The following is a 12,939-nucleotide window of genomic DNA, read 5'->3' as shown; positions in this document are numbered from 1 at the left end:
AAGGAGGCCTTGGATCATGGGGACAGGGTCTAGTTGCCAGCTCCCTGCTACCCTGGCCTCTACTTGCTCTTTTGGTTCCTGGGTCCTGACAAGACCTATGCTCCCCAGCCTGGCTGCCTGGCTGCTTGATAAGATGTCACTGGTGGCTGCAAGGGGGCCGGGGATCCCCTTGTTATGACGCTGGTCATGGGACGCTGACTCACTGTTGGCCACACCACCTGACTGTAAGGCAGAGAGGGCCCTGCCAGGGGGTTCCCCGGCTGCCGCCTTGTTTACCTCTAGCAGGCCTGGCTGGAGGGCAGGGCTCAGCAGTGGGGCATGCTGGGAAGGCCAGAACCCGGGCTCCCCAGGGCAGGGGGCTCCCTGTTTCCCAGAGCCCCATTTCCTGTCACGCCCTTTCTCCCTGAGCTTTTCATTCCTCTCTCTAAACCCACCACTGTTCCAAACGGAGCCAAAAGGCAAAAAAGCAAAAGTGTTCCTGGTGGCAGCCTCTGTCTCAGCTGCTTGTTTAGACACAGGCTGTGCCTGGAATCCTTGAAACTCAAGTTTCCCCAGAACCACAGGGCTTTCCTTGTGCACCCCCACGCTCTCAGATGGAGATGATGAAGCGCCACAGTCCCAGGGGGCAGAGAGCCGGGCTCTTGGCCTGGCCTGCCCTGGGCTTAGTGGCTCCCGGGCTGCTGAGTCACGCAGGGGCACCTGTGGGCTGCTGCAGCCTCTGCCCAGCACTGGCCCCTCTTTGACCCCGACCCTGTCTGTAGGGCAGAGGGCAGAGAGGGCCACTTCCCCAGGCTCATAGCAGGGAAGTGGGGAGAAGCCTGAGAGGGGCCTGCCCTCTCCACGGGGCTGCTTTGGGCAGGGGTTCAAAGCCTTGCCTGCTCTGGAGCTCTCTGGGAAGGACAAGTTACACCTGTGGACAAGTCCCTGCTGTGATTCCACAAGCAAGTCACTCTCACACCTGACTAGCCAAATCCAAATGCCCCTTGAAGTTTTACCTGCTCCCACAAACCCCACCGTGAAAAACTCGAGTTTGACTCAGCAGGTCTGACTTTCTACTCACAGAATTCTACCTGGGAGGATTCATAGGGCGACATACTCTTCTAGCCTACCTTCTTCTAAGACACCACCCCCTAAAAACCCCCTTCCCCCAGGCCATTTAAACGTATCACTTTTGTCACAAAGCAGTTTTTCTTGGTTCCTAGCTTGGGGGCTGTTGGTCTGACCCCTGCACTGCTCATGAGGCCAACAGACCTGAGACCCTCGGGCCCTTGGGCACCACCTGCTGAGCTGAATCCTGAGCTGACAAGTGGGTGTCCAGGCGCCCATGGGGACTCTCTTGGGCTGCAGTGACCACTTTGTGGCCACTGAAGCTCCAGGAAGCCTTAGCAGGACCTCCGGCTGGGTGGGGATGGGGAAGATTCTGTGCTCTTCTGGCACCTCTCAACCCAACCCCCTATTAAACTGGGAGCTCCTCTGGCACTCAGGCTTGATTTAGGGGCTCTGTCCCTCAATCCAGTAAGGGCCGTCATGGAGGATGCTGGGGGCGGTGTAGTGGGCTGCCACCTGAGAAGCTGATCTCTTTGAACGGATGGGGGCCAACATGAGTGGCAAGATCAGGACAGCACCTTGGGAGCCAATTTGTTCTAGCCGGTGGTGCCCGCTGAGCGCCTGGGAGCTTCGTGGCTTTGGGCCTCTATCCCCCGCCACCCTTCTGCACTGGGCATTCCCGGGCGGCCTGGGTTCTGCTATGCTGAGTCATGGCCAGGACCAGGCCTGGGAGGGGTCTGGGGCGGGACCCTCCCTGGACGGTTCCTTCCCTCAGGTGCAGAGGCGGACGCCCGATCTAGATGTCAGAGTGCGGGGCCGGTCTCTTGGGGTCCCTGGTGCCGTAGGGGCAGTGAGAAAGGGGTCGGCACCGAGGGGGCCCAGCAGCGGGGAGGGGGGAGCGACCGTGGGGCTCCTGCAGGGCGGCTCGCGCGCGACGGCTCGGACGGGGCCAGGGCAGGACGCGGCGCGCTCAAGCCACGCCCCCAGGAGGCGTGGAGGGGGCGGGTTTTCCGGCGTCCCCTACAAAAGCCGCGCGCTGGCACCCACCGTTGCCCCGCTACGCGCCTGCTCCCCAACCGTCGGCGATGGCGTCGTTCACCGTGAAGGCCTACCTTCTGGGCAAGGAGGACGCGGCGCGCGAGATCCGCCGCTTCAGCTTCTGTTTCAGCCCGGAGCCCGAGGCGGAAGCCGAGGCCGCGGCGGGCCCGGGGCCCTGCGAGCGGCTGCTGAGCCGGGTGGCCGCGCTGTTCCCCGTGCTCCGGCCCGGCGGCTTCCTGGCGCACTACCGCGGTGAGCCGGCCGTGCCTCAGCCCTGCCCCGCCTTCTCGTCGGGCCTGGGGGCGCCGGCGGGCTTTGCTCTGGCCGCTCACCGGGTGGGCGGCGGCCCCCGGTTAGGTCGGCCCTTGTGGGGTCACGCGCTGCCGGGCGCTCCTGGCGGGTCTCCGGCCTGGCGGCGTGAGCGGCCTCCCCTCCCCCCGCCGTGATGCTGCAGATCTTGGCTGGGGCGCGCCGGGGCGGACACGGGGTGGTCAGAGGGGAACTCGGGTTACACTGGCACCTCGTCGCTGCCGAGTGTGGGTCAGCTGGCGCCAGGTGGGCTTCAGATAGTAACCCGGAAGAGCCTGGGCCAGCAGGCGCGGAGGAAGGGCGGGCCGCGGACAGGGTGACGCGGCTGGCAGGCCTGGGTGCGGAGGGCTCGGCACTGCGCGGCCTGGCCCGGGAGCCCGGGGCCCGCGGCGGGGAGGGGAGGCCGGGGGCTGACCACAGGACGCCCAAGGCCGGGCGGAGTCCGGAGCTTATCCCACTGGCAGTGGATAGAGGGGCAAGATGAAAGCGTTCTTGAGAAGCGTTGGTGCAGGGACAGAGTGGCGCTGGCCTGACTGGTGGCTGCTGGGGGTGGGGTTGGGGGAGGTTGTTGTGACTGGGAAGGAGGCGGGCAGTGGGTGGGGCCGTGCTGGGACCTCCCTCAGGACTGCTGCCGGCTTGCCAGGCCCCCAGCTTTCCTTTTTTTTTTTTTTTTTTTTTAAATAACAACTTTATTCAGCTACAATTCCGGTACCATAGAATCCAGCCATTTGAAGTGTCCAATTTTTGGCGTATCGACAGATTTGCAACCATTACCACAATCATTTTGGAACCTTTTCACCTCCTTATTAAAAAAACTCCGTACCCTTTAGCTATTCTCTCATCCTCGTCATCCCTTCTACCCAGCCCTAAGCTAGCACTAATCTACCTTCTCTATGGATTTCCCTATTCTGGACATTTTATGTAAAAATATATAGTCTTTTGTAACTGGCTTCTTTATCATAATGCTTTCAAGATTCACCCATGTTGTAGTATGCCATTTTTGTGGCTGAATCATATTCAGTTTTATAGATACACTACATTTTGTTTAGCCATTCATTAGTTGATGGATGTTTGGGTTGTTTCCATATTTCAAAGCAGCCTCTTTTTATGGTAGGTGCTGCGTCTTGTGGCCCACAGACCTGATTCAGCCTGTAGATGTATGGTTTGTGCTTATGGTGGTGCTTTAAACCATTGGAGGCAACATCTAAAAACGAGACTACATACAAATACATGGTTTTAGCTTCGTTGGGGGAGGAAGCGGGCGGAAGTATTCTACTTTACTCTCCAAAGCCAGAAGAGGTCCAGACTGCCCCAGAGCAGGTCACAGACGGAGATCTCCCACTGTTGACAGTGGGCCTGGGTCTGGTAGGATGTGGGTGGAGACAGCACCTTTCTGACAGGGCAGCTGGTAGTTTGTGTCCAGCTGAGACACCCTGGGTACTCACATGCTGTTCTTTCATCTAGATGAGGACGGGGACTTGGTTGCCTTTTCCAGCGACGAGGAACTGACAATGGCAATGTCATATGTGAAGGATGACATCTTCCGTATTTACATTAAAGGTAAGGGGGCTTCTCCGGGGTGCTGCCTGAAGCCAGGTGCTCCCTGCTAAGTAAAACAAGCTTGTGGTTTTGGAAAAATTCCCCCAAAGAAGGGGTGAGGAAACTGCAGGCTGTTTGAGACAGGGCCATAATCATCGCTATGCTTGGCCTGAGAAAGGAGTCTGTGTCCTTCACCTGGGAGAGGTTGGAGGGTCTGTGGGCACACTCTTGATTGGGCCCAGGGGCTAGGGGCAGCTATGGAGTTGGTCTGAGCACGGGCAAGGCCAAAGCTGTGCAGACCTAGCTTTGTCCCTATGGCTTCTCTTCTGCCTGGGCCACACGTGCCCAGATAACAGGCACAGGGACTGGGAACCTCCTAGCAGTTATTGTCCCTTGAGCAACTGAATTCCAAGTGGGTTCAGTGTCTGAAGAGTGGGGTTAGGGGCCTGCTGACTGTGATGGCCCCACAGAGGAGTCTTCGTGGCTCCTGAAGGGAGCCTCATGGCTCATTGCCCTCTCTGCAGAGAAGAAGGAGTGCCGGCGGGACCACCGCCCTCCATGTGCTCAGGAGGTGCCCCGCAACATGGTGCACCCCAACGTGATCTGTGATGGTTGCAACGGGCCAGTGGTGGGGACCCGCTACAAGTGCAGCGTCTGCCCAGACTACGACCTGTGTGCCGTCTGCGAGGGGAAGGGCCTGCACAGGGAGCACAGCAAGCTGGCCTTCCCCAGCCCCTTCGGGCACCTTTCCGAGGTCAGCAGGGCCTCCCCATGGGCCCGGGGTGGGCACTGGGTGGCCGGAGCCCCCCTGACCTGGCACTGCCCTGCCCCTCTGCTTGCCCCTCTGCAGGGCTTCTCTCACAGCCGCTGGCTCCGGAAGCTGAAACACGGCCACTTCGGGTGGCCTGGCTGGGAGATGGGCCCACCTGGGAACTGGAGCCCACGTCCGCCTCGAGCAGGGGATGCCCGACCTGGCCCCGCTGCGGAATCAGGTGAGGTTGGTCTGCTGACCTGTGAAGGGTGAGATGTGAGGGCCGGCAGACCTGGAGGACCTTCCCCAGGTCCTGAATTCCTGCATGCCTGTGGCTGGGCAGTTCAGGGCCACTCACAGCATTTAATCGTCGCAAAACCCTGCAAGGTGTGGAGCACTGTCTCCATTGCACATGTGGAAAAACTGAGGTGCCCAAGTGCCCGAGGCCACAGCTGCACCTGCTGCTGCCTGCCACGCTGCGCTGCATTCTGAGACGGCCCTCACCGCAGACAGGGAGGCCCTTCCAGCCCCTGCATCTCTACCACGCGCTCCCTTCTCTTCTGTGTCGGCTGTCAGGAAAGTCAGGGCCAAATTTGCTCAAGTCTTTAAAACACAGTCCCCAAGTTAAAAACTTACACACAGCTTGTATTCTGAAGTTTTGGTTTTATTCTGATTTTATTAACCTTACTACATCCTTTGATTCACCTCATCTTTAAGAACAAGGATGGGGATACTTGTTCGATTTTGAGTAAATAGTATTTGATGCTGTGTGTACTGAGCTCCCTGTGGGGTTCCTGAGCACTAGGCTGACAGATGAAGGAGGAGCAGTTTGAGGGACAAAGGAGCCCAGGAGGTGGCTTGGGGAGGGAGGGAGGGCAGTGCTGGGAGTGCAGGCTGCCGGGAGGAAGGTGACAGGACCGTGGCAGGTGTCAGTTATTGAGAAATGTGCTTTGAATTAAACTTACCTGTATTTTTGTTTTTTAAAATCAAAGCTTCTGGCCCATCAGAGGATCCCAGTGTGAATTTCCTTAAGAATGTAGGGGAGAGTGTGGCGGCTGCCCTCAGCCCTCTGGGTAAGTGGCTTCCTTGTCCATCCTTTGACATCAGAGGAGCATTTTGGTAGCCAGTGGGTGGGTAGCTGTTCTGTGGCTTTCACCTGGGAGATGGCAGAGGAATGGCAGCTGAAGTGTCGAGACTGGTAAGGATTTGTTGCCTCAGATCAACCTTTGCCAAGTGCTGCTCCGTAGGCCACTTAAGGTTGAATTCCCTGACAAATTCTTGAGCTTTTCACATGGAGTGAAGTGGACAGCCAGTGTTTGGTTGGGGTAATCCACTAGGGAAGGTTGCAAGTTGCAAGACTGGCCCGTCATCTTCTGCTTGTCTGTCTTTTGGGAGAAGACCAGTCTGCATTTCTCTAACGTGAGACTTGGGGTTTACCCAAGGACTTGGAGAGTAATTAGTTGAGGCGCCATTTTGCTTTTCCTCCCGTTTTTGCAACCCGCAAGCTCCCCTGGTGCTTCCCGAATGCCAGGCTTGGGCACTGGGGAGAAGGGAGCGAGGGAGGCAGTGCTGAGTGTGCTGCCGGGTTCCCAGTGTGCAGGCCCAGGGTAGGTCTCAGGGTGGGTGTGCGGTGCACCTTCGCAGGTGGCCAGCCTGAGGCCAGAGTGCCGAGACGTTAGAAGGCACCTGCCGTGTCACGGCAGCGGGGGTCAGCTGACGCAGGTGCCTTGTGGTGCACCCGTGATCTCAGACTAGAGGAGAGCTCATCTTTGTGACTGCAGTGGCAGGGAGCGTCCACCTGGTCTGTCCAAAAGCCATGTCCAGTGTCTGAAAGAATGCGATAGGAGGGTGCCCAACCCGCAGGACGTGACCACCATCACTTCCAACTTGCGGCCATTTCTGCTCACGCTCGTTGAAGCAGCTTTGAAGCAGCAATGACATCCTGGCACTGCTGATACATGACGCAGCTCAGATCATACATGGTTTCTGTACTGGAGCTAAAGGCTCTTGAGAGAATGAGGAAGAATTCCTGCATCTCATGCTTTCCAAGAACAGTGGGCACTGATGAGGTTATAACCGAGAGAGGCTCTCCCTGAACCCTGCCACTCACTCAAGACATAGTGACATAGTGAAGACACAATGAGTAGAATTTTAAGAAATTCCAACTAATGGGCTGTTACTTAGGGACCTTGGGAAGTTTCTCTTTGGAAGACAGTAAATGGACAGTGGTTCTCAAGTCTGGCTGAGCGTCGGAATCCCCGACAAAGAATTTTTTTTTTTTTGGTATACATTTTGGTTTATGGAAACTTAAAACTACCCTGAAGAACCAAGTCCTTTACTAAAAGAATGAACAGGACAACCTGGGGAGTCACAAAAACAAGTCTAGGCTCAGGCAGGGAGCTCCAGGCCCCTTGGTTTGGTGCGCAGGGCCCGGGCGGCGCCTGGGCGCCGTGTGTCCCGAAGGCTCCCCGGGAGACCCGCCTCACCCTTGCTCCCCATCCTGAGACCCAGCTGAGCTTGTTCAGTGTTTCAGAACTTGACCTGGGTTCCCCGCGCAGGACACGTGGGAATAATCTTGGGAGTGCTCAGGGGTCTTTTGGGATAAGAAATAAGGCCTTTTTGGGTCTTTCAAAGTGGATGGAGTTGTTTTCTGCTAACTATGGAGGAGCCTGGAACCCTGCAAAACAAGGAACGTTTCAGTAAAACATGCCGTTGAGTAGCTTCCATTTCGGAGAGCCGTGCGAGGGGGGACTAAACTCTGTTGTTGGAGTTCCAGGTATTTTCCTTTCTTATGAGAAACTGACAGGATGACAGTCTGCTAACTGCCTAGAAGGGACAGTTCCCAGAGCAGGGCCCAGCGTGGACAGAGCCAGTGACACCTCGCGGGGGTGGTCTGTGCAGTGAGTCAGTGGCTTTAAAAACCCAAGGCCTTTTTTAGGTAGGTGCCAGCTGAATGGCACCATGAAGCCCCGGGCTGCACCTGGCTGGAGGTCACAGTCAGCGATACCGGGGACGTGCAGCAGCGGGCCTCTTCCTTGTCATGGGGTTTTCGATAAATGTCCACCCCCCAACACACAAGAGCTTCGGGGCAGCAAAGCACGGACTGGAACAGCCTTGCGAGCCCTGTAGTCTCAGGTTATCAATTTGGAGAAACCCTCGTTCAGTAATCTCTCTGCTCCATTTACACAAGAGTCACTTCGTTCACTCATTTAAAAAGCGAGAGAACATGTGGGTGCTCACTGTACTGTCCGTCCAGCTCTTCTGTTTGCTTGAGTCTGTCAGGGGAAAATGGCTAATAGGGAAGGGATTAAACAAAGAAATATAAAGCAACATGGATAAAGAAAAAGGGAACAGAGTAACAGCGGACAAGATAAAACGATGTCACCAAACTTTGGAAGATGGGAAGTGGGTGGAGGGCAGTAACCGACAGCGGAGGCACCAGAAAGCTGTGCACCTGCACGGGGATGCTGCTGAGAAGCAGGGACCAGGGAGGGCCTGGGAACACGGGGTTCCTGTTAAGGATCATGGAGAGACTCCAGGGTCCCACTCAGCCAGATGCCGGCCTTGCCAACCTTGGCAGGATACCCAGTGTTTCATTGCTGGAGCCCTTGACCCAGGCGAGCTTCAGGGTGGGGACACTTGGGACACAGGGCAGGGTGAGGCACCAGCCTGAAACTGGGCATCAGGCGTGAGAGCGAGCCCAGCAGGAGCTGGGGAGGCCCTGTGCCGGAGAGGCCAGCTGCACCAGGGACACGTCCGACGGCTCTGCCCCCTGGGGTCCTGGTGCCTGGCCAGACACCCCGCCACCTGCACGGGGAAGCTAATGACGGCCCTGGCCCCATGGGGAGTGCTTCCTGTCAGCTTTTTCTTAGTGCGTTAGGCTCAGACAGCCACGGGTCACCAGCCATTTGGGAAAACCTCTATGCACGAGAAAGAAGGGAGTTGAGGGAGGACTTGACAGGGAAGAGAATGTTAGCACATCCTCAGTGAGGCATGGAAAAGTAGCTGCATCCGTGAAAAACAGGATACCATGAAAGTGGTAACAGAAGGGGACAGAATAAGAATATAGTTGGGAATTTAAAGAAATAGCAGAAAAAAGAAAACCTCAAAAGAAGGCTTAGGGGGTAAGTCATCAGATAAATAAGGCATGAACATTTCCCAGAAAAGTAGATTTTAAGATCATTTCAAGGAGATTTTCTAGAAGCAAAACAAATAGGCTGGAGGAGAGAAAAGATGGGATTTGAGGATTAAGCCTGGAGGCCCAGTATAGGATGAAGGAATTCCAGAAAGAGCACAGGGTTAAACTGAAGGGAGGAAGTTGTTAGCAGAGTGTAAGAGTTTCTTAGCACTAGGCGTTAACCTCTGGGTGGAAGGGGACCCCCAGATGCCTTGAACCAAGAATGACTGAGGAAGACCCCACACCTAAGCTTAATGTTGTCAAGTGGCAGCACTTTATCTTGGGATAAAGAGAAGCTCCTGAAACTGTAGGTTGCTATAAAAGCTTGGGAATTCAAAGAGCACAGCATTGGGAGCTGAAGACTGGCTTCGAAAGTCTCTTCTAAAATGGTTTTTCAACCTTGAGTTCTGTACCCAACTAAAACGATCAAGGGTGAGAGCAGGACAGAGCTGTTGAGGGTTGCAAGGTCTGAGCCCTCGTACCTGGGCTGGAACCCTCTCTCTGGCCAAATGAAGACGTAAGGCCTGACTGAAAGAAGGGGTGCTTAAAGATGGGCCCCAACCCACGAGGGTGACAGGGGAGCTGCCAGGATGGAAGGAGAGGCCTCGGAGCTGCGCCTCTGGCCCAGAGTGCCGCCCGTCCAGGCCACGGCTGGAGGCTCAGCCCGAGGGAGGGCCTCCAGGGGAAGCCAGAACTCACGGGCTCGCCTATGCTTTTTTTTTTTTTTTTTTTTCTGTTATTTTATTTTATTTTATTTTATTTTATTTTATTTTATTTTATTTTATTTTAGTTATAGTCAGTTTACAATATTGTCAGTTTCCAGAGTAGAGCACGATTTTTCAGCCATATGTGAACACACTTATATTCACTGTCACATTCTTTTCCACCGTGAGCTCCCACAAGCTCGTGTATACGTTTCCCTGTGCTGTGCAGTATGATCTTGTTCATCTGTTCTGCATATGCCTGTCAGTATCTACAGATTTCAAACTCCCAGTCTGTCCCTTCCCATCCCCTCCCCCCCCATACTCTTAACTCAAGTAGAAAATTCTAGAGAAGCTGCTGGAGCTGTTGGGGAAAGTTAGCAAATGAAAGAGGGGGCGTCGTTAACGCCACACAAACAGAGCAGCTGTGCACGGGACAGGCCCGCTGCTGGGAGCAGTGTTTGTGTAGCTGCACGAACATGAACACTGAATGTTGTTTTCACCAAAATTTGAGTTTTTCAAAGGATTGGGGAAGGAGGAGGTGAGAGAGGAAAATTTAAACAGTAAACTCAGTCAAAGAAAGAGTGTCCTGGGTTGAAAGTCGTCCCTGGGGAGTGGGCAGGGGTGGGTGCTGCGGGGCAGGGGGTCTTCTCTAAGCCTTTGGGAATTGTTTGACTCTAAGCTGTGGGCATGTAGTCCTTTGAGAAAGTAAAATTGATTAGAAACACAGCTGGGGTGATTGTGGCCTCCCTTCCCATCAGTGAGCGTGAGTCCCAGAGCGTGAGACGAGGTGGACACGCCGGCCCTGTGCTGCCAGGCTCGTGGGCCTTGCACGAGCAGAACAGGAGTGTTCAGTGTGCGTGTCTTCCACATCGCCAGGCCCCTGCACACGAGGGCCGTGCTTCATGTGGGCCTCAGCACGGTCGGGGGTGGGGGGTTCTGGCCACACGCAGTCTTTGGCGCTCACCCCCATTCTGCAGGCCTGGCCCCGTCTGCACCGTTGGGGAGAACAAGGTCTCTTTCTGGACTTTCTGGCTCTGAAGCTGGTCTGGGGTGTTAGCTGAGATTAATCAAGGTTTTGTTTGCTCCTCGGGTTCTAGGCATTGAGGTCGACATTGATGTGGAACACGGCGGGAAGCGGAGCCGTCTGACATCCGCCTCCCCCGGCGGCTCCAGCACAGAGGAGAAGTGCGGCTCTCGGCCAAGCAGCTGCTCTTCTGACCCCAGCAAACCACATGGGGATGCAGAGGGCACGGCCCAGTCGCTGGTGGAGCAAATGAACAAGATTGCCCTGGAGTCAGGGGGGCAGCCTGAGGCAAGCGCCCTCCAGCCCCGTCCCCCAACGCTGCGCTGCCCCGCGCCCCCCAGCACTGCAGCCGCAGCCGCTGCCTGGCATCTGCGCGGCCCACGGGCCCCCTGTCTGGCACGTGGTCACTCTGTGAACCCTCTGCTAGATCTCTGTGAAGAAAAGCACTCCTACAGCCTCTTGCCAGTGCTCTACGGCCCAGTGCCCGCGGGGACCGAGGCTGTGGGCGGGGGGGCATGCTGTCCATGTCTTTGTGCTCATGGGGCTTTTGTTCCAGGAGCAGATGGAGTCTGATAACTGCTCAGGAGGAGATGACGACTGGACTCATTTGTCTTCGAAAGAGGTGGACCCATCTACAGGTGAACTCCAGTCTCTCCAGATGCCCGAATCCGAGGGGCCAAGCTCTCTGGACCCTACCCAGGAAGGACCCACAGGGCTGAAGGAAGCCGCATTGTACCCACATCTGCCACCAGGCAAGTCATTTCGAGCACTTTTGTATTTCTCCCTCTGTCGTTCAGAGCATCCTGTCATTTGCTTCTAGCAACAAAGAAGGATGTTATGTTCTCTACTGCAGAGCTTGCCTGTTGACATGAGGGAAAATAATGAGTTGGTTTTGTCCTCTGTATCTACACAGAGCCCTAGTAAGCTCAGCTAATTTTAGAAATGACTAAAACAACATCCAGACGCAGAGTCACAAAGGCAGGTGTGCCGTGGAGGCGGCGCCGGCTTTGGCACTGCCTCACACTGGAACTTGGGGGTCTTCCCGCTGTCCTCAGGGAGGGGGCCGACCTAGAGCCGGGGTCACAGCTAAGCTCCCAAGTAGGAGCCAGGCAGGAAGCCACCGTGTAAAGCAGGTGGTGTGGAAGGCAGTAGGGCCGGGTGGAGAGTGTGGCAGCCTGGAGAACACACACTGAGTAACAGCAGCAGCTGACGTGCTGCTTCGGTTCATTACCATGACATGGCAATGATGTTTAAGACAATATTCAAGTGGAAAAGAGACTGCCAGCAGCCTAAAGTGTTTATCCTCTGACCTTTCTGCCAGAAGCTTGCCAGTCCCTGCTGTGGAGGGTCCTTGTGAAGGTTAAGACCTTGTGGAAGGGTCAGGCCCTGCGGGCACTGGGTCCTTGCTGGCTGGATAGGATGCTGCCCTGTGCAGGTCGCACTGGGGGCCCAGGCCTCCTCCTCACGGCTCTCATTGCTCTCTGGCAGAAGCTGACCCCCGGCTGATAGAGTCCCTCTCCCAGATGCTGTCCATGGGGTTCTCCGATGAAGGCGGCTGGCTCACCAGGCTCCTGCAGACCAAGAACTACGACATCGGGGCTGCGCTGGACACCATCCAGTATTCAAAACACCCACCGCCATTGTGACAATTTGTGCTTGCCTGTTCTGTGTCCCCTTTCTTGTCTCACAGTTGTGTTGAGCTAGTGTAGAACCCCAGTGCCTCTGTAAGGGTGAGTTTCTCTGCATTCTTCTTCCAGCATCTGGGGGGTGGGGACGCATGAAGCCATTTCGGGCAGTAGAGCAAGTAACACAAGGAGGTTAATTCCAAGCGCGTGTGCTGACGTCTGAGAAGCGTTTACCAGCTTCCCGTGGGCGCCCTGGCTCCTCACGGCCCGGGGAGGACGCGGGGGCCACACTGCATCGTGCTCCTGCACCCCCCGGCCAGGATGACACCAGCAGTCCCGAGTGCACCTTGCCTAGGGGCCTTCTGCTTTTTCTTTTTTTCCAGGGACTAACAGTACACTGACATGTAATTGATGCTCTGCTAGAAACCTGATACGCTCTGAATTTAGCAAGAGTATAGCCCACATTCTGTGGGGGCGGAGGCTGCCTGCAGTGAGTACCCGAGGGCGGGCCAGCCTGGGCCTTCCGCTGCGTGTCTGGGAGGAAGGGCTGAGGGGAGCTGACGTTAGTGTTCACTGAGTACTGCCTGTTTCGTAACCACTAGCTTTCTCTTGTTTTTCCAATGTGTCAACTGCTTTTAAAGAAAATCACTTTGTAGCCATCCTGTTATCCTATTTGTAAACAATCTAATTAAATGGTATAAGCACTTTAATCAAAGATACTGCAG

General features: G+C 55.7%; 1 protein-coding gene across 1 annotated transcript; it reads left to right on the top strand.

Annotated features, from left to right (window-relative positions):
• Positions 1 to 2,078: 2,078 nt before the first annotated feature.
• SQSTM1 (sequestosome 1) lies at positions 2,079 to 12,929 on the top strand. The gene is made up of 8 exons (XM_074350122.1): positions 2,079 to 2,337; positions 3,859 to 3,954; positions 4,458 to 4,687; positions 4,784 to 4,925; positions 5,677 to 5,757; positions 10,663 to 10,877; positions 11,146 to 11,341; positions 12,078 to 12,929. The coding sequence occupies exons 1-8, from the start codon at positions 2,133 to 2,135 to the stop codon at positions 12,233 to 12,235; spliced, it is 1,323 nt and encodes a 440-aa protein (XP_074206223.1). The 5' UTR covers positions 2,079 to 2,132; the 3' UTR covers positions 12,236 to 12,929.
• The last annotated feature ends 10 nt before the right edge of the window (positions 12,930 to 12,939 follow it).

The sequence above is a fragment of the Camelus bactrianus genome, chromosome 22 (genome assembly GCF_048773025.1).
Source record: "Camelus bactrianus isolate YW-2024 breed Bactrian camel chromosome 22, ASM4877302v1, whole genome shotgun sequence".
Taxonomy (NCBI): domain Eukaryota; kingdom Metazoa; phylum Chordata; class Mammalia; order Artiodactyla; family Camelidae; genus Camelus; species Camelus bactrianus.
This window is presented reverse-complemented; position numbering and strand designations above follow the sequence as displayed.